A 22,942-nucleotide genomic window follows, 5' to 3' on the forward strand; every position below is an offset into this window, starting at 1 on the left:
AAACCTGCAACCCTATGTTTGCTGCAGCACTAGTCATACTAGCCAATATTTGGAGACATAAATTTGGTTAAATTATTACATGTTTTTCCCCCATTTTTTTGACTTGGCCATATTTAGAAAAAAATGTTCAGCAATATAGAATTTCTTTTTATTTTTTGTCAGAAATAACTTCTTAACTAGTTTGCTTAATTGGTAAAATTGGATTCTCAGGGAGTCAACTGAAATAGCATGATTGAAAGCCATGTCAGTTGTATACTAATAAGCTGAGGATGTACAGTGATGCCCACACATTTCTCTGGAACGTTTCAGCTCTTTTTCCATACCCAAAGTATATATTTGTAAGAACAACAGAAATTAAGTCATATCTGCTCACTCATTATTAGCTCTAAGACACTGTTTAGTAGGATGAAAAAGATGGGTCTATTTTGGTAAGTATGAAATAACTTTATGGCTGAATGAAGTCAAAGAATTAGCAAGCCAAATGTGGCAGTGTGCAAGACAAGCAGAGGTGTAACAGAAGGTTAACATCAGAAAAATCTATCACAATCTATGAATATTATACATTAACATAGAGTAAAGTCATTAGGATCACTTCAAAGACATTGGAAAAAATAAAAATCAATAATCCATTAAAGAAAAAGACATAAGCAAATTGGGAACAAATAACATTCTTCTTAAAACCTGATAAAAGGTATCTACCAAAAACATATTCTATTCAATGGAAGTGTTACAAGCATTCCTTTAAAAATCAGGGATGCTACACTTTTGCTTTTCAACATCAAACACATGTTCTAGCTCAGAAAGTACAGCAAGGAAAAACAAACAAACAAACAAACCAGATGTATCAAATTAGAAGATATCAGTTATACTTAAAGATAATACAGATAAATTGTCTCTACTGAATGCTCCACAATCCTCTAACTGGACTTAGTAAGATAACTTGGGGAGGTTGTGAAGTATGAGGTCAAAATCTCAACCAGTGCTATTTCTATGCAACAATAGTTAGGAAATAATTTAAGAGACCAGCATGATTTAAAATAGATTTCAGAAAAGCGGGTTATTATTTGAAGAATGACAGATGTGAACCTTCTGTAACATAAGAGGTGGACTCTAGGTAAAGATCAAAGTGAAAAGTTAAAACTGTAAAGTTAACATAAGGAAACCTTTCTGACCTGGTTTTGGGGAGGAATTTCTCTCTCTGTTTTTTTTTTTTTTAAAGAGATTTAATTATTTATGTATATAGAACTGGGGTACAGGCCAGAGGTGCAGAGGGGTGAGAGGATTCACCATAGACAGAGTGGGGAGCAGAACAGGCAGATCGACGAAGTACACTGCTGAGAGGGGCAGTGGGCGGGCCAGCAGAGGTCTGCCACGCCATGTGGGTCACCTCCGGGGCCAGGATCAGACTCCTCACTGAAGCAGCTGCGGCCAGCTAGCAGTACTGTGTCCTAACCTATTGCACCACCAGGGAGGGCGTGGGAGGAAGTTCTTAAAACAAAATTTCAAAACACAATAAAATTAAAATAGCTTTAATTACATTGAAGTTAATAATTTTTCTCAATGAAGGATACCACAGAAAAGATATTCAGATGATAAAATAGAATAAAAATTTGTCATGTCTAAGGGGCTAATATCTAGAAAATGTAAGACACATTCTCGAAAATTTATTAAGGGTAGAAACCTCTTAAAATAATAAAAAAAACAGTAGCAAAATTGACATTCAAAAGGCTAACCAGCATTTGAGATGATATGATTATTAGATATCATATACATATATAGGCATGCTATATAACAAGGGCCCCTAGTTCTCATTTTCTGTCAGCAGTGGGTCATCTCCCATTGTAGCTTTTTCCCAATGTTTAAGCACTATTAATAGGTATGTATACTGGCCATTTGCAAGAACTGCTGGTATTTAATTTAGTCAAGTTAAGTATATTCATATTCTGTGACCCAGATATTCTGCTCCTGAGTCTACATGCTGTGCAGCTAGGTGCAACTAGAATACTCATTAGTGCTATTTGTAGTGGCAGAGATCTAAATGGAATGTGGTAGATGCATGTCATAATAAGCTTTAAGTAGAACCAGAATAGAGGTACGTATATCTACCTGATGAATCTAAAAGTGTAGTGCTAGGTAAAAGAGGTAAAAAACAAAATACAATATAAAACATCATTTTCACACTTTAAAAAATGCAGAAAACAAAGAGATATACATTATCTCTTATTATATAAGGATACAAAGAGGTTGACATTAAATTAATCCAATATAATAGAAAGTAAGACCTGAAGATAAGAGCAAATGACCATATGAATTAGTAATGATGATATGCCATAAATCAAGAAGTGAGACTAGCAAAAATCTGCATTTGAGAAGAGGACAAAACATAGCATGTACACAGGAATAAATCTAACCAAAATGTATAATACACTTGTAAAGAATATTGTATGTCTACCATAAGATACTAAAAATTTAGAAAAGATAAATAAAAGAAAAACCAGTTTGTGGACAGGGAATGTTATCAGAGTAAGGTGCCAGGTAAACTGACTCATAATAAATTGAATAGAACCTCCCTTCTTCAAACCAATTACATTTTTCATAAAATTTCACAACAGAATCTAAAATTTAAATGGAAGAGCAAAGAGCCAAAAAATTATTTTAGCTAAGACACCCTTGTATTAAAAGAAGTTAGAAGGAAGAAGGTTATTAAGATTTATTTAAAGATGTAGTAATTAACAGCATAGAATTGGCAAAAGACTAAATAAACCAATAAAAACAAAGTTCTCAGAAATGGACTCAACACATGGAATTTAAATATTACCAGATTAACACTATGGAACATTTGGAAAATGAAGAATTATTTTCACAAAAATACAATAATTAAATAGGAGATAATTCCAAAGTAATTGTGTCCCTACCTACAAACAGCAAAACAAAACACCAAAATAAGCACCTCCCCCCACCCCTCAAAAATCCAGGAAATAGTAACATAAATCAATCCCAGAAATTGCTACAATTATTGAAAAATACACAGGAAGTATCTTTGTGACCCTGGAGTAGAGAAAAATTTCTAAAGTCATATAGATGGGGAGATGGTGAAGAAAATGAACAACTATAATTTAAGATATCATAAAGAAAAACACCATACCTAAGAGAAGACAGATGACATTTACATAATCAACAGAAAAAGTAGTCACCAGAAAACACTTTAAGACTCAAAAATAGGGCCCCTGCTGGTGGCATACTGTGTTAAAACACAGAACTGCATGTTAGCCACAGCCGCTTCAATGCAAGTTTGATCCCTGGCCCTCAGGTGAGGTGACCCACATGAAGAAGCAGACCTCCTGTCTGTCTGGCTGCTCCTCTCAGCAGAGTAATTCCTCAATCTGCCTGTTCTGCTCCCCACTCTGATTCTGATGAATCTTCTCACTGACCCTGCACCTCTGACCTGTACCCCCGTTTCTTATCCATAAATAAATAAATCTTTTAAAAAAAAAGACTCAAAAATAAATAAGAAAAATACAATCAATAAGAAAATGAACAAAACTTAGACATAGTTATTTCATTGATGAAGAAATGCAATGCCCAATATAAAGAGTTAGTAATTCAAGGGATGGAAATTAAACTCTAATGAAATAGGACTTTTTACCTGTTAGAATGGAAAAATATAAATAACTGAAAATATCAGTGACGTGCTGCAGTTAAACAGTACAATCATTTAAGGCAACAATCTGGCTGAGATTATCAAGGTAAAGATGTGCTTTTCCTGTGACCCACCAGTTTCCTACTGACATTTATCCTATAGGAACTCTTAAACTCCAGGAAATATGATAAGAATGTTTATAACAGCATTTTTTATAATACTTAAAAAAAGCAACTCAATTGTTTGCCAACAGGAGAATAGATAAATTTTGCCATAGTCACATATTAGACAATAGTATGGTAGTAAAAATAAAGGGATGTGGTTACATTTCTTGAAATGCATGAACTCAGAATAAACATAGAATGACAAAGTAACTGCAGAAGGACACATACAGATGTAGAACAGTTGCTGCTGCAAAAATTCAAAAACAAGCCAAGTTAAATAACATTTAGTATGCATGTGTATACTAGTCTAAAAATAGGAAAAATATAAACTTTGGTGAAGCAAGAAGTAAACAAAAAGTACAGAAGATGCTTGTACTTAATAATAATTAATGAGTCTGGTTTGTGATTAAAATCCTGAATGATTTTCCAGACCTGATCACAAGCACAGACATGTTCCCTGTAGGCCTTGCAGCTCCCTACACCAGACTTGGTGCAAGGTCAGTGCATTAGCGTCCTGAATGGAATCATGCCAAGGGCTCAGTCCCCATGGACAGTGATGTTCTTTCATATATTTATGTTCCTAGTCCCGGAGCCTACAGTTCCAGGTCCTTTATTTGAGGCTTTCTGGGTTTCCATAGGTGCCTTTATTGAGACCTCTACTGAGGGCAAAAGGAAGAGACCCTTCCACTCCTAACTCTTCCCATTCCTAGTCCAAACCCACCCTTTTCTCCCCAAACACACATACCTCAGGCCCATTAAATTGCCTGGAATCTTGTCTGGAGCTCCCTTAACAGTGAGAGTCATATCTGTGCTGACTTGGGGAGAAATGGAATTGGGGAAGCTAGTATTTTCTCTGGTTTGAGACTCTTGCTTCTGCCACTTCACCAAGAGACTAAAGACTTAACTCTTTCCAGTTTGGCTGGGCCTGACAGCTCAGCACTGTTAAGCTCCTGATAGTAATATATTTCTTAAGTTAGATTGTGTAATAAAACTACTTTTAACCTCCTCCATAAAAACTTACAAAAAGTTAAGATCTGTGGAACTTCTATGGGGAGGACAAATAAGGAAATCACATAGAAGTAACTGTTTAAATTATAGCTTCCGTGCCTCAGAATATAAAAAGACAAAGGAAATTGCAGGGTTATCAGAAAGGTGCTTCATTCTTTTAAAAAGTTGAGTGTAGGAAAGAAGGTAGGATACAAAGGAGCATATTTTTTCTCTTCTTCGGTGTGAACTCCATTAAGATATTCTTATTTTGATTTCATACTATCTTTTGTGATTTAAATAAACTTTAAATGTTTCTATACCAAATGTATGGATAAAGGGTTTTGCTATATTGAGCTTCTTGGTCATTTCTGATCATCTTCTGTTCCTGGCAGATCACAGTTCCCTGAAAATCTCATCTGAATTATTCCAATCAAAGCTCATAATAACATAAGGAATAAATACTAAAACTGCACAGTAGCACATGTTCTGACAGACTATGGTCTTTAAAAAGTTTTAATGTGACATTTAGTCATTTTAAATTACATTTTATATTCATATTGTAAGGTAATCATAGTACAGTAACAAACTTTCAAAGGTGAAAAAGTTATTTGAAATAACCTTGCCTTTCCTTAATTTGATAATTCCTTATATCTATTAGTACAATTAGTTATTTAAAATCTGTCTTTACATTAGTTAATTTGATCTTCATAATAATGATATTTGTAGATTTTATAGATCAGGAAACAGAAACAAAAGGTGGAGGGTTTCTGTGATGTTTGTAGTCATGTAACAAGTTCAACCAGGTAACTGTTTTCTTATTGTATTGCACATTATCTGAGACACTCTCTCTACCAAGAGTACTTTCTACTTGTCCTAAACTTGTTGTATAACTGTATAATATTAACTAAGTTATAATTTTGCATTAGAATCTTTATAAAAAATACCAGTATTTTTTAATCAGATCAACCAAATTTGTTACTCCTGACATGCATTATCTACATACTGAAAATTTTAAAAAGCAAGACAAAGTAAATTTAATCATGAATTTCTCTCAAATTTGCTTTTATCATAGTCTCATTTTTTCATACATATCTGAAGTTTTCAACAAGGTTACTTAGTAAAATCCTTACTTAAAATCGATCAATACAGAAATCTATTTCCACCAACATTTTAAGATACAGACAAACAGCTTTAAGGAGAGACCTCGGATAAGGTTACCAGACTTCTTTATTCTTTTTTTGCATTTGTTGCCTTACCTCCAAAAAGATGGAAAGCTTTTCTGCAGCTTGGTAGAGGCCATTTTGCAGAGTTGGATTTCTGAAAGCTTTGTTTTATTTTCAAATATTCTTTAGCAAAGAATGTTTTTGTGGCATTGTTCAGTTCTAGAATAAAGAAAAAGAAAATAGCATTATGCACTCATTTGAGTAAAATAGTAAGAAAATGAAAAATGATTATCCCAGTACTTTGAAAATAAAGTCAGATCTCTTTAAGACTGACAACAAAAGGAGATTCAACAATTTTTAAACTCAAGCAAACACATATTTGAAGCAACTTGATGTATATACACATAGAACAAACTTCTACTGAGTAGCTTCTATGACAGACACTATACTGGATATGGAGGAGACACTGATGAAAAAGCCATAATCCTTGCCCTCAAGAAGACTAGATTAAAAGATGAAGGAAAAAATAAAAAAAAAACACATGTAGGTAAAAAAAGAGGAATAATGTGTAAGTATAGTAATAGAAAAACCAGAGTGTGTTCAGAAGGGATAATAAAAAGGAAAACACCCTTTAGACATGTTCACTTCATGACCTTTTTATTTCATTCTATATGTGATGAATAAAGCATTTACTGAGTCTAATGCTATTGATTTGAGGAAGTTTTTAAAATGTAAAAATAAATTCTCAGTCTTTCAAAATGCTTGCTAATGAGAAAAAGAAAAAGACTATGAATGTAGTCCCTCTACATAATATATAGTGTATATAACACATGTAATCTGTGTATAGACTAACACTAGTCTCTCATATATATATACATACATACATATATATATATACACAAATATATATGTGTGTATATATATATATGGCTTTGTATATGGTCTCTATATAAGCCAAGGAAACTAAAGCATGATCTGAGTTGTTTAATGGCAATTCTAGAAATTCTTCTAGAGGTACCAGAGCAGAATTGGTTATTAACCTAAGAAGTAGACTAAGCTTCCATCAATGTTCCCTCTTATTTTCATCCCATAATTATTACCTGTAGCATTTCTTCAGTTTCCTACTTGAGGCTTTGTGCTTCTGCTCAAACCTAAATTTTCTGTTCCTCTTAATTACTCGCTTGGATTAATTCTTACATAAGTAATTCATAAGGAAAACAAATTCTTACAAAGTTTACATGTAAACAAGAAAGGAATAAAATAAAAAATAGGTTATTCTAGGCAAGTGAGGTTATGTATCAAACCTTTAACTACTTTTCCCATTCCACATGTAAGAACTAGTTATTCAAGCACACACTAGAGGTAAAACATTTTCATAATCTGCATACTCATTGTGTATGCTGGGGGTTATTATGGATAGTGAATTTTTATCCTTTATGTACTTAATGGTTAAATAATTTCAGGTTGCATAGTCTCGTGTATTTTTTTTTTGTAGCAACACTCAGCTATTTGTTAAAATATACTTTGCCCACTGCTTGTGTATGGCACCGTCACCTGGTTAAAAACCCCTCAGTACCATTCATATGGGTGAAGAGAATGGAGGAAGTTATCGAATGGCTTATAAATCATTCATCAACAGTAATAATTCTTGTAGGACTTAAGTAGCAATGACTAATTCAAGATATTTTCTGGGAAATTAAAAATTGTGAGATGAATGGTATTGAGTTAACAATGAACTATTGGCAAACTCACTTCCAGCTTTCAAAATGCCCTAATAAATGAGATAAACAGGGCAGTTGGTAAATAAAGATTTCATTGTGGGAAATAATGTAAACCACAGTGAAGAGTTTATAATTCAAGAATTATGATTCCTCTCTTTTTATCTTGTATTTCTTATTCCTCTACATTCTCCTCTTCCAGAAAACATACTGTCCTCTACTCTACTCTACTCTGTCTTATACTGAAACTTTATTTGGAAGTGCCTCTGAATTCTAGTGTAACAAATCAAAAGGATATTCTAAGAGTCATTCAATAACTGCAGTTTTTAATAACAGGTCACAAACCAAATTTAGGGTAGATGAGAGAAGTAAAAGCAATAATGATATTTATCTATGCTTTTTCTCTTGCTAGAGTCAAAGAATATATATTACTTTTTTTGAATATATATTACTTTTTAAAAAATAATATAATAGTTTATTTTTACATCATTTTGTGCATTTTTCTGTCTCAGATGTAATCCCCATGGACTTGCCATCACCAAATCACCCGTGTGCCATCACCATAGTCCAGTGCATTTCCCTTCCCCAACTGTTTTTTACCCCATTCTCCACTCCACCCCCATAAAATGTCTCTGGTATATAGCTATTCATTATTATTTTATCTCCTGGTCCATTATACTCCTGCTATGAGTAAAACCATCCGGTGTTTTTCCTTTTCTTCAAAGAATATGTTACTTTTTTTAAAAAAAAGATTTATTTACTTATGCATACAGAACTGAGGTACACGGCAGAGGTGTGATGGGTAAGAGGATAACCAGAGACAGAGTGGGGAGCAGAACAGAATAATTGATGAAGTACACTGCTGAGGGGAGCAGCTGGCAGGTCAGGAGAGATCTGCTGTGCCATGTGGGTCAACTCCCTGGTAGGGATTGAACCTGTGTTGCAGTGGCTTAGGAGAGCTTCATAATGCAGTACTTTAACCCATTGCACCACCAGGGAGAGCCCCTATATTACACTTTTAACCTATACAGTGCACCAAAACAGGAAAAGGTTTGGAAATATAATACCTAAAAAATTTGAGTGAGAGAAATTACTTTCTTAAAATGTGTAACATAAGATGGGAACTTCATGTATAACATTTTGTTCTACATGTCAATAATAATGTTATGAGACAAATTTTATTTCAAAACTTGTTTTTCAAAATCCCTTTATATTTCTATAGGTTTCAAAGTTTTTAGACTAAAAAGTAAAAGCCATGTATACATGATGCATACTTTGATCTGTGGTGCAACTACTTTTTAATACAGTCCAACTGGTATGTTATTAGAATATGCTCTTCATACTTCCAAGCATCCACATTCAGTTGAACTAGTAACTAACTATACACTTCAACTTCTAATATCCTTTGTTAGTGTTTCTGTATTTTGGGGTGAATACTCAGAAATGGGATAACTGGATCATACAAAATTTCTGTTTTTAGTATTTTGAGGAAATCCCCGTACTACTTTTTGTACTAATTTTATATTCCTGTCAACAGTGTGTTAAGTTTTCCCTTCTTGCATTCTTTCCAACACTTGTTGTTTCTTGATATTTATTCTCTTTAGGAGATTCACCTTATGATAAGCCTTGTTTACCTATTGAAAATTACTTCTCATTATTATGAAAGCAATTCCTCCCTCATAATTCTCTTCTAAGTACTGTTATTATATATGTATATATATATATATATATTTTTTTTTAAATACAACTTACAAAAAAAGATCCAACACAGGAAATTAGAAACATGTTATCATCAAAATTTCAAAAGGTTTCTACTCCAAGATAAATTATATATAGTTTAACTCCCACGGTTTCAACAGGTATTGTGCATGCTATTCACGAGCATTATTTAGTTGTAGGAGATTAAAGTATTCAAAAGGACATAAGGAAAAAAGACTAGATTGCATCAATGGGTATTTGTTAGAAGGAAGTTCAACAGCAGTCCATGGTGTATATATACCACATCTTAATTCACTTAATGGTACATAGTGCTGCAATAAAAATGCATATGTCCTTTAGAATAGTGTTTTTTGTAGCTTTGGGTAGATCTCGAGGAGTACTATTGCCAGACTATATGGTAGATTTATTTTTAATATTTTGAGAAACTTCCATTCCATCTTTGACAGGGAATGGGTCAGTCTACATTCCCACCAATAGTGTGTTAAGGGTTCCTTTTTCTCAACAACCTCACCAACACTTGTTTTTAGTCTTTTTGATGCAGGCAGTTCTCACAGGTATGACATGTCACTGGTTTCAGTGATGTCTTTTGGGATTCAACTCAGCAAGAGAAACAAAAGCAAAAACAAATGGGACTTCATCAAACCAAAAAGCTCTGGATGAAAAAAAAAGAAAGAAAGAAAGAAAAAGCAAAAGCAAAACGAAAACCAAAAACCCACCTCTGATTAAAATGAAAAGATACCCTACTGAATGGGGGAAGATCCTGGGCAAATACCCAAGATCTACTACAAAGAACTGACAGAATTCAGTTTAAAAAAAATGTGCAAATGACCTAAATAAACACTTCTCCAAAAAGGACATTCAAATGACCAAAAGGCACATGAAAAAATATTCATCATCACTTATCAGGGAAATGAGATACCACGACATCCTTCTGAGAAAGCTGTATATCAAAAAGATCAGAAGCAACATGTTGCCAAGCATTTAGAGAAAAATGAACCATCGCCCACTGTATAGGAATGTAGATGGTCTACTTCCTATAGAAACAGTATGGACATTTCTCAAAATATTAAAAATATATTTACCACATAACCTAGCAATCCCATTCTGAAGTATCAACTCAAAGAATACAGAAACACTAACTGGAATGGTTATATGTTCATTTAAGCACTATTTATTATTGCCATGTCAGGAAATAACTGATGCCCAAAGACATATGAGTGGATTAAGAAGATAGGAGATACACACACACACAACCACACACACACAATGGAATTCTACTCACTGATTAAAAAAAAAATGCTCTTCTACCATTTGTAATAACATGGATGGAACTGAAAGTGATTATGTGGAAGGAAATAAATAAGGAGGAGAATGATAAACATCACATGATTTCACTCATGTAGAGAAACAAAACAAAGCATCAGACAAAATCAAACCAAAATAGGAAATCTAAGTGTAGAACTGAAGCTACAAGATGGGAGGAAAGGGTGGAAGGAAAACATGGCGGGGGGGGGGGAGCTGTCTCATGGTATGTGGTTGAAGACTATGGTTGTCTTGGTAGTGAGTGTTCTTTGTCTGAAGAGGTGTCTCATTAGGATATAATGTTTTATGTCAATTATCTCTATATATGATTATACAATTAAAAAAGACAAACTGGTGAGCAAGAAATTATGCTATGACAGATTTTCAAAACTTTCTCATTAAATTTTAAAAGTACCTTTAGAACTATAATGAAGTATTCAAAATAATCAGGCTGTCATATTAATGAAAGAGAACAGTTACCTGTTTGGAAAAAGACTCTAGAAATAATTGTCCGACACAGTGGGCACGGAGTGTTTGCAGGATTGTCTTTGGCTAGAGTCCGTAAGCAGGGCTCACAGAAGATATGGTGGCAAGGGTAACACATGTAGGGGTTGAAATAAACATCCAGGCAGACTGCACAGATATAGCTTTCCTTTTCCTCTGCATATTCATTGTCATCATCTGTACTCATGTCAGTATTCAAAGTCTGTAAAACATAAGCGAGAACCATTTTTTCTTAATCAATGAGACTGGATTCCTTAAGAATGAGAGACTGACAATTTTATTAAAATGAATGAAAATATTCATGAGAAACATAATATAGGAATTCTACTTTACAACATAAGAAACTGAAAACATATGAAATACCCAGAAGTCTAAATTTATTCTTTTTAGTGTTTTTATTTAATGCTAAATATACCTAAATACACTAAGTATACCTATATTTAACAAGATAAGTGTTAGATATATTGGTAAGTGTACCCCAGGATTACAAATTGCACATCTATCCCATTGCCAACACAGCATATTATAAGTTGATGTAACAAGGTTATAGAACCCTATATGGACAATGACATGAGGAAAAGGAGGGCAAGATACATCATATTTCATCCTCCTACATTACAAGGGAATACTCTCTTTCCTTAAACTAAGTGAAGACTCAGTTCACTGACTCACAATGGGAATCTTCACAGTGCACTCTTTTCTCTTTTCCTCACACTGATGTTTGAGAAAAACAAAGGACATCAATGATTAATTAGTTGACTGGACCTTTGACTTAGGCAATTTTTAAGTTACAGTGAAATGAGGCATATAGAAGTTAAGAATATAGAAAAACCTTCCTATTGGATAAACATATTTACCTATATGACTTTGCTTCTGACAGCTCTTCTGCCATTTGTTGGTAAATTCTCTTTTATTTGAGTATTTAACATACTTATTTTTAATTGAGTTGTCTGACTTACAGATTTGTAGGCAGTTTTACTTAATTATTGTTACAGGTTAGATATATTGCAAATATTTTTTCCCTTTGATATGCCTCTCCATTCTTTTCATGGTATCCTTTACAATTAAAATCTTATTTTATAATTTTTATCTCATTTTAGAACTGTTATCCTTTCCCATGGTCATCAAGATAGCATTATTTAGCATTTCATAATAAGTCATAATAGATTTTAAATATATGATATACTTAGTAGTTAAATTTTTATATTTGTGTAGTTATTAATTAGTACAGTTCATTTATTGCAAGAACTTTCCTCTCTGAAAAGTCATTTTGTTACTTACTAAGATACCACATATGCATGGATTGGTTTTTAAGGTTTCCATTTAGTTCCATTTGCTTACTGTCTATTCCTATGCCATTATCACGCCTCTTAATATAGTTTTATAATAAGCCTCAATATCTGATAAATCAAGTCCTTTCATCTTACTGTGATTCTTCAAGAGTATCTTGGCTATTCTTGGCCTATTTTATAAGCATATTAAACTTGGAATAACCTTTTCAAATTTTTTTTTTTTTTTAGAAGTTGGAATTTTATTGGAACTCAGTGAGCTTACAGATAAATTTAGGAAGAGTTAGAAATCTTTACATAAGTTTTGAAATATATAATCTTGGTTTATCTATTCATTTATTAAACATTTTCAAAAATTATCTTGTAGTTTTTATATATTAAGCCAACATTTTATCTCCCACTTACAACTTCACTACCTTTTCTCAACTAGCCCACTCTTACTAATATTTGCTCTCACACTTCTCATATCAAAATAAACATGTTAAAAAATAAAAAACCTCGCCAGCTCATGCTACATTATTTTATTCGCTTAAACAGTAAAATTTCACAAGAGACTTGATCCTGTTACATGTGATTTCTTTTTCTTCATTGCCTGTCTACATTTCTACTCAGTCTAACTTAACTTGTTCTAAATACTTGCTGAAAATGCTCTCTTAGTCACCATCAACCATTCTAGGATGTTTTCTTGAATTATCTTCCCTAGTCTTCTGCAGCATTCCTGAGTAACCATGACTTCTTTCTTGCCACCAACTTAATGACTTCTTATATTAAATGAGAAAGGATGAAATACTGGGAATTTGAGAAAATTATGTGTTACAAAACAAGTCAGGATGATAAAGACAAATACTGGACATTTACATGGCAGGCAGTCAGATAACATGAAATTTTAAAGAAAACCAGTGGACATCAATACATATAGTGAGAGCCTCTGAGATTAATGGTTGGGGAGGAAAAGTACATGGAATAAAGAATAGTTACTGGAAAAAAAAAAAAGTCTTGGGTCTAACACAATTAAAACACAGACACACATCCCTATCTAATATACCCATGGATTCAGTATATTTATTATTATTTCTAAATGACTGAAGTACAGATAAAAGGTATAATTAAAACTCATAGATTAAATTAATCAAATTTACATAAATATAAATGGTGGCTATACAATCTGAACTCAGGTAACATTCCTACATAGATCAAAGCATCAATAGATCTATCAACATTATATTTATAGTTCTATTAGATGATAAATACAACTAAAATAAAAAAGGAGATCTACTGAAAGACCATGAAGTGTCCTCTGAAGCACCAAAGAGAGAGTATATGATCTTCAACACGGTTTTAGTTATATTTTTTACCTTGTAATTATTTTAAAGCTGGTGTTTCATGCTGAGTCACTTAATACAAATTCAGCTTATCAAAACATCTCATTAATAGGCAATTATAGATATACTGAAAATTAATATATCTTAACTGTAGTTTATATCAATCACTTTGCTAGGTATAAATCCAATTACAGATTAGAGTTATGTCTCTGAATCTGTTTCTAATACATCTAATTTCTCAGGCTTATGTGCTTTCTTTACTAAAAATCTGAAATAAGGCCCTAAGGTTTAAAATGTAAGTTAGTATTTGTTAGCTACCAAGAAGCAAACCAAAGGAAAAATAGAATTAGTGGGGCCTCAACTGAACTCTGGAGCCATGCAATATAAAAGCTTGAATATAAATTTCCCTGTAGTTATTTCTGTAACACACCACAAATTTCCTGTCTCTGGGTCACCAAGACTAGCTTAGAGTATCTTATACTATAGTTACCTTTTACAATTGGTGATTAGTATTTAGTTTGAACTGCAATGATCATAGCTTACTTAAGGACAGAAAGAATGTTTTCTATCATCAAGAGTCAGGCTAATATTTAGTAGTATTCAGATAAAAGTACCTGTTATTGGCCCTCCCTGGTGGCACAGCGGGTTAAAGCACTGCACTGAGAAGCTAAAGCCACTTGCGCATGAGTTCGATTCCCGCCTGCCCCGGAGGTGACCACATGGCGTGGCAGACCTCTCCTGACCAGCCCACTGCTCCCCTCAGCAGTGTACTTCGTTGATCTGCCTGTTCTGCTCCCCACTCTGTCTCTGGTGAAGCCTATCGCCGCCCCTGGGCCTCTGGCCTGTACCCCAGTTCTGTATGCACAAATAAATAAATCTTTAAAAAAAAAAAAGTACCTGTTATTTCTACTTCTTGGTTTTTTAAATCAAAATATTATTAAAGCCCTTTGAAAGTTATTTGCTCACTTACAATTGCTACTAAACCCACTTCTTATTCTTACTGTTCCACAGTCGAACCACATATCCAGACTTCTTGTCAATTAGCTCTGGCAAGAAGTGACTAATTGATCCAATCGAATTCTATGCAAAATAGGGTGATTCAAGATTTAGTCCATGACAAACCTCTTACTGATGATCCTCCATGCTTTTGCCATTCATACAGATGCAAGAGAGACATGATGGAAGAGGATAAAACTATAAACATGGATCCCTGCATTATTACTGAGGAAAGAATTGTATGCTGAGTAGAAATTTGCATGAGTACGATTACATAGAATCACTCTGATTTGATGCTTATCAGTGATAGGAGCTAGTGTTCCTAATTAATAGATAAACTGTTGACTCAGAATATTATGCTGCCCAAACAAAACCTAAAATATGAGGCACTTGTTTTGCAGAGATTAAGAAAACTAACTGGTAATCAGAAACTGAAAGATGAAGAATCAGATTATGCAGTGACTAAACATTTGGTAAAACTGTCATTTATGATAATGTGGAGGGCAGACTATGAGCTTATTAGCATATTGCTCTAGGGAAAGTGGCTGGTAATAGGATTTTCTATTAGTTTAAATCATATGACATTGCTGATATCTGACATTTTAGTCCCACAGTAATGATATTATACAGTTCAATCTAATACTTTACGCTTTTATTAATGGATTACCAGAAAGAGATAAGGAATAGAAAAAAAGCAACAAATTTGCAGTCTCATATATTTAAAAAATCCAGTCACAAAGACTTTGAAAGATGAAAGTCTATTAAGAGTCATCTCTTTGAGCAAAACTTAGTTTCAGGTTTTTGGCTTATTACCTAACCTTTGTTTCAGAAGCTCTAATTTGAGAGAGAAAGGCACAGTGATATGGGATAAAAAATTCCTAAAATTTTAGTTTAGTGGAGAATTTTGATGTAGTTAGAAGTACATAAAATTGAGTAGAACTAGACAAGAATCTGAACTTCTTTGAGCTTCTGGATCTGGTTTGATGCATTATATTAATTTGGGGGAAATTCTTCTTTTTTTCCTTTCTATGTAATCATATAAGTGTCCTCCTACAAATAAGTGACATGATCTTTGTTTTCCAAAATGTTTTTACTGCAATACTTGTTACTCTGTTTTTCTTTTTACTCAAAAATTATATTTAAATTCATGTTACTTTTTATAGCTTCTATAGTACTTCTAATTTTTTAAAATTAGAACATATACTTTCCTAAAATTCCTGATTTTCTATTGACTTTGCATTCCCTTTATCATAATCAGCATAATATTTTTTCAAAGTAGCTATTTTTTGGTGCATAAACATCAGTGGAAGGCGAACAACAGAATCCAGAAATTCTAGCAATCACAGAATTGAAAGAAGGATCAGGTCCAGACTTGTATAAAATTATTACTAAATTTTTGCATTTGAGTCTAGGATAGAACTTATGACTTACTGTTTTATGGAGTGGGGAATTATTTTGCAAATGTAAAAGAGAAAAGTATTTTTGGCTAAGTGTATCATATATATATATTATAGACAGATAGATAGGTAGATAGATAGATATAAACATGATAACTTTGTAACATACTGTTACACCCAATTTTTTGTTTAGATTCCCTGTTTTAAAAAAAATCATACATTGCTATTTCATCTACCTCAGGTTGTTCATGTGGTCATCAACAATCCGATGGAAATACAAGCAAAGAATCAAGAAAAATAGGATTTGAACACTATGTTTTTGCAATGTGGCATACAAAAAACATTTGCTTCCAAATGCAGATTAATTGTAGTTTGCTTCAATAAGTTATATTCAGCATACTTGCCTTTTCTCTTTTTAACTCTTCCACATAGCTTTATGCTTGCTATTTCCTTTGCCTCACATGCTTTCCCTTATCTTTATAAACAGCTGTCACTTTTCTCATTCCTTTAGATCTCACCTGAAATTATTACTTCAGAGTTCTCTCAGAAGACCTTATCTAAGTGAAAGCAGATATCCTTACCATTCTCTACAGCCCAAATACAAATCTATCACTGGGATTAGAAAACAGTGGGCAAATCACATGATCTTTTTGAGCCTCATCTTTCCTGTATATAAATAATAGATTTTCTCTTAGTCTACTTCTTTATATATTCATTGCTGTCATAATATCATATGTAAAATGTGAAAAGGCTTGGTGACCTAAAATCATTGTATCAGGATAGCAATGTTATTAAGCTCTTTTTATAGGGCCACACACATTCATACACACAATTTAATTTTTTTTCAACAGTTTTGAGGGCAAGAATACCTCTAATCTAGATTTGTTCTTTATTTTCTTTAGTTTCACTACATAAATTCCTGTTCTCCACAACCAAAACATTCTGAGCTTCCATTATTAAAGAAAAGTATATTTAGAGCAGAGACAATATGAGGTCAACTCTTTGGTACAGCCTTTACCTCCATGTACTCAGTAGTTTGATAATTTTTTAGTGGGGATATCACAACCCAATAATTTATAAGTATATAAAATTAAATTTGCATGGGATTTCTAGAATGTACTATAAAAGTCAACTACACCTACTTCCTGATTTGCATAATGATTAGGTTCCTAAAATGTAATAGATAATCAAAATGATTAATTCCAAAAAATATTCTTGTGGGAAATAAAGAATAAGAAAGAACTGTGTAAAAGGAGTTTCAGTTATATACCTTTCTGCCATTTCTAACTAATATAAATGAAAGGACATGCCCAGAAAACAGGCTGGAGTAAACCTTGTCAGGAAAATATATCCTTAAGGATATCCAGAGAACAACTAAATATCCATACACCTTGCATCAACTTCAGCTTATCACCAAGGTATGTGTGATTCCTCATGCACTTGCATTTTTAAAGTTGAGTGACCCAAAACCCTTTAGCAGTGTCTGGAGAGGATGGGTGAAATAACAAACACAGCAGTGGCAGAATACATAGTTACTGCTGGAGCTGCTCCCTCTCATAGGGCCAGAGTAAGGAACTGGGTGAAGGGTTTGGATTAGTTAGGCTACCTGCCTCTAAAACTACTGCAGAGATGCGAGGACTCCACCCCCAAGCTGAAGGCCATATTCAGATAATGAATCCCTGTGAATTCTCATGGAATAGTATGCTGGACTGAGGTTCTTCTCCCAGCTCCAGAGCAAGGAAGTTTGTTTCTACAGTACCAAGTTTCAGTCTTCGCCAGCCAGAAAAGCTCCCTACAATTCTACCTAGGTACTTCATCTGCTGTAGCATGAAACTCAGGGGCAATTCCAATACTTTAATTACATAGTTCTTCGAATCTGCACAGAGGTGGTGAGAAGAACACCCCCTCCCAAAGCTGGAAGCAGTAATTGGACTTTCAAATTTCTGTGAATTTTCATGGTCTCTTGTGGCAAGTGCAGGGAAGTTTATGCCCACTACACAAGCTTTAGCATATGCCGACTTTAAAATATACCCAGTATCTCTGCCTAGCAAGTTGTCTAGCTGCGATATGGAACTACTGAGGGAATTTCAAAGCTTTGAGGTAACACATCTCTAGGACCACATGCGCTCCATTTCAGAGGAGTGGAAAGCCACATTGTCCACTGACACTAAAACTCAGCAATTTCAGGAGCACTGGACATAAAAGGCTTGCAGGTCCACCCCTTACTCCTTGTACACCTGGGAAGTCAATACTTGGAGCTAGTTGTCACTAGCTGCAGATTAATCTTGGCTGGGACTGGAACAGCACAGATTCTGTGCTCAAATTGAGAACAGAATCACTCTGAAGAGGATAGAATATGGCATGGGATTTAGGGTCAGGCTGTCCCTACCTTCCCCCTTCACCCCCCCCACCCCTTTTGCCAAGATAATAGATGAATGACAACCCCCGCCCCCCCCACTTGTGGTCCTAAAAACAAAACAGATCTCCAACGCTAGAATCACAGCACCACCTACTGGTAAAACAGCAAATGACCTGTGGCAGAATGAGAAACATAAATCTTCAAAATGTACTCTTAGTGACACAAAAATGGGAAGTCTAATGGACAGTAAATTTGAAATTATTATTATTAAGTAGAAAAATGAGATTTAGCATATAAATTGAACAAATAATGAAACAGTAATGAATGAGAAAGCAAACAGAACCGCAGAAGTAGTTGTTCAAAGAGCCTCAAGTTATATAAAAACATTCCTAATAGAAATACTGCAAATAACAACCTCAATGAATTAACTGAAAAATTCTATGGAAAGTATAAGTAGGCCCAGGTTTTTAGAGGGGAGACTCAGTGAAATTGAAGATAAAATTCTAGCAGTAACTCAGTTGGGAGAGGAAAGAGCAAGAAGAATTAGGAGAATGAAGAAACACTATGAGATTGTCAGACCTCCACAACAAGGTTATTGAGTATCCCCGAAAGAGAAGAGAAAGAAAACTCAGAACTTTAAGGAAAAAATAGCTGAGAACTTCCCACACCTTAGGAAAGACCTATTAGGGAAGCTAATAGAATACCCAAATTTCTAAGTGCAAAAAGACCTACAACAAAACACATTATTGTTGTTATTAAAAGCCAATGATAAAAAAGTAATACTAATGACAGCCATGGGAGGAAGGTGAATGTAACATACGAAGTCTATCCAGTAAAAGATTGTTACTAAAAAATCAGGCTATGTTTATGAGACACTGAAAGTAGAAGAACCCAGAAAACAGTTCACACATTAATCAGATAATCACTAGTAATATTTAAATATAGGTCTTCCTAATTTATCCTATGTAAGAACATGTCTTTATTTTTCCTAACAATATTAACATTACCCTCTCTCTCAACATGTTCTCTGTGAAGGAGATACATATGTACAGATCTCTACTATTGAAAGCCAATGGAAAACAACTTCTTATCTGATACAATTACATCTGATTATAATCATGTCTCTCCTTCCTTTCAGAATCAAGATCCTAGAAAGAAAAGATTTTTTTCTGTCTGTTCTTTCCCACTATTCACAATTAAAATAAAACTGCTGTAGCCAAAGTCATCCATGACCCAGGTGCCACATCCATTAGACTATTTTTAGTTATCATTGGATTTGACACTTCTATGGTATTTAACATTGTTGGCAAGATTCTTCTCTTAAAATTGTCCTTTTCAAGAATGCTATTTGAATGGAGTTTCTTTCTTAATTCTAAACCAGTTTCATTTTTCTGATTTTTCTTCCTTTAACTACCTATTTAAAATGCTGTCATTTTATCATTCCATATTTTCTAACAGTAAATGTACTCCTTGAGTAATTTTATCTTTAGTTCCAATGTTTTTGCCGTTACTTGTCATGCAAATTACACAGTAATCTCTATCTTTTTTTTTTAATCCAGATCACTCTCCTAAACACTAAGTGAATCCATTAATCCATGGATATCTACTAGTTTATAGATACTCTCTGTAGATATTTAATCTAAGCATAGAAAAGCATGCCATATTCAGAAGTAAGTTAACTTTCACATTAAATCTCCATATTATCCAAAAAGTCACCTTTCTTAATGACTGTTATCACAAGTGAATCATTATTTGTTCAAGAAAGATGTTTAACAACTGTTTAAATTTTTTTCTTTATCTTCACTTTCTTCATCTCACTATCATGAAGTTTATATAGACTACTTGCTTAGTCTTGCTATATTTTACATTCCTTTTTTCTTCCCATCATTATTGTCTTCATTCATTCTTCATTATCTCTTGCCTGAGGTTGAGGCTCATCTTTAGAGATATCTTCAGATCATGCTCTACACTGCTGCCTGACAGCTCTTTCTGAATAGGATTACATTTCTGCTTGTGTCTCTCAGAGGGGAGGACATTTTCATGTTCACTCCAGAGAAAACTGCATCCAACTTCAGATAAAGGACTTACAAATCAGGCGAATCGGTTTGATCAAACCATGATTACTAACTAGATGAGGTCACTGTGTTAAAAATGCACCACCTTTTTTTTTTTCCTCTTTGTTTCTTCACATGATACATTGAAGGGCAGAAATATGACATTTTCTGCTAAGAGCCCAGCTGGTTGGGTGGTGGCAAGTTTGAATATGGAGCTTTATTTCCTAAATATAGAGTAACAAATGGTAACAAGTGAAACAATACAATTTAGTAACTTATAAAAGTACAGCAAATTGTGGTAGACACTATGGGTTGGATAACAGACACTTTTATAAGAAATTCCTCTTTTAGAACAAGCGTCCTCTGTTGTAAACTCAGAAAGCCTAAATAGTTGTTAACTGAGGCTTTCTGATATGCCGAGTTTCCTCAGCGTTAGCCAATGAGATATGAAGTATATGCTGAAAGTGTCTAGGAAGTTTGAGATTTCCTAATGGAAGAGAAGAAATAGCTAACATCCCTTTTCCTTCCTTGAAGGTGATAATATGTTGATCTTTGTCATTTTGCTACATGAGGCAACATGCTTGAGAACAGAAAGTGGAGACAGAGCCAGAGCCTGCGTTCTTGATTGCAAAAACAGATCTCTAGACTTTTAAAATGAAAAAGTATTACCAACTTAAGTTCTTATCAGTCACGTTTCTGTTATTTACAGTTAAAATCACAATAAACCATTTCTACCCCACTCTGGATCTTCCATTTAACAGACCCAGAGGCAACACAAGGGAATCTGTCCATATCTTCTCTTGATTTACACAAAATATAAAAGCAAAGGTATAAATAAGTGCCCTGCCCCCACTTTTTCTTTTCACTTACCAGCATATCATGAATATTTTTGTAAGTTAGTAGACACTGATCTCTCTTTTTAAAAGCCTTGATAGCATATATTTTGTATAAATAGGATGATCCTCTATCTGCTTTCTCTATTTCAGTTTTAATCTCTTGATTTTTTTTTTTTTTTTGCTTATCTTCCTTCTCCATATCTGCAGTCTCCCCAATCTCATTTCTTAGGGTTTCATTTTATTTCATCTTTGAGACCTGATCACTCTTTACTATTCTACATTTTGCAAAATGTTTACCACCTCCGTTATACGCCCACTATCCCTTTTATAAGTCTCACAATATCTCTATTGACTGCCTGAATATGCCCCTCTCTATTACATTTATAAGACCACTATGGCATAAACTTTTATTTTGGTATTCTTGATTATTTAATGTTTTTTTAAAATCTCAATTAATGGGCCTGGAGGGAAGAACAGAAGTTGGAATTAAAGAGAGAAGAAGGGTAGAAAGGAGATTTCAGGCAAGGGGACAAGACAGAAAAATAATAGACGGGGGACCTATTTCTCTAACTGAATGTCAGCTTCAACAATAAGGAACAGGAATGTTCCATGGAGAGGTAAGATGGATTAGTTGCTACTGACTAGGAATGGGTAAACTTGTTGCTGAAAATGCTATTCCATTAGAATGTAGACATCTTTATAGGTACTTGTATACTGTGTATGGTTGTTTTGGTTGGGCAGTAGCAGAACTATGGAGGTGTAACAGAGACTGAATGGTCAGAAAGTTATTCTGCTAGTTTGAGAATTTCACCACTTTCTCAATGTAATGTAATACTGCTAATTTCCAACACAATCAACAAATATTTATGACTCACTGAAGCACTAATATAGGTGCTGGGGAGGGCTATAATAACAGAACACTACAGAAGGGTTGACAAAAAAATTATTTCTCATAGATCTTGGGGGTGCCAGGAACAGGATACAAGAATGTTTAGATTCTGTTAACAGCCCTCTCCTGACTCACAGACAGTTACCTTCTGACTGTGTGCTCACATGACCTTTCCTCTGTACCTACAGAGTGGTCTCTGCCATGTCAGGCCAACAATCCTATCAGATTAGGACTTTACCCATAGACTTCAGTTAATTAATTACCTCTTAAAAACCCCATGTCCTAGGATAGTCACATTATAGCTTCAACATTTGAATTGTGGGGGGACACAATTCAGTATGTAGCCAGAATACATATTTACTTGGGATGCTGTGGTGAACAGGTCAAACAAGTAAGGACTATGAAATAATCCTTTAAAAAGAGAAGAATATTTTAAAGAATATGAGTGCTAAGTAGTAGAGAAAAGTAGTACATTGGCTTTATAATCAATCATTTTAATTTTCTTTCCCCAAAAGCCTTAAAAAATCATATGCCTTGAATTCACAAATTTAATTGTATTCCCCTATTTCATTTAAAGATTTTTTTTTAAAGATTTATTTATAC

The 22,942-nt window shown here is 33.9% G+C and overlaps 1 protein-coding gene across 1 annotated transcript in view; it reads right to left on the reverse strand.

Annotated features, from left to right (window-relative positions):
* The window catches only part of RNF180 (ring finger protein 180), a 75,143-nt gene that overhangs the window by 10,517 nt on the left and 41,684 nt on the right, over positions 1-22,942 (reverse strand). Inside the window, exons 4-5 of the mRNA XM_012721725.1 lie at positions 11,174-11,399; positions 6,048-6,173 (exon numbers count right to left, since the gene is read on the reverse strand). Coding sequence (XP_012577179.1) covers positions 6,048-6,173; positions 11,174-11,399 — 352 coding nt within the window. The remainder of the gene's footprint in view (positions 1-6,047; positions 6,174-11,173; positions 11,400-22,942) is intronic.

The sequence above is a fragment of the Condylura cristata genome, unplaced genomic scaffold, assembly GCF_000260355.1.
Source record: "Condylura cristata isolate star-nosed mole 26May11 unplaced genomic scaffold, ConCri1.0 scaffold00007, whole genome shotgun sequence".
In the NCBI taxonomy this organism is placed as follows: Eukaryota; Metazoa; Chordata; class Mammalia; order Eulipotyphla; family Talpidae; genus Condylura; species Condylura cristata.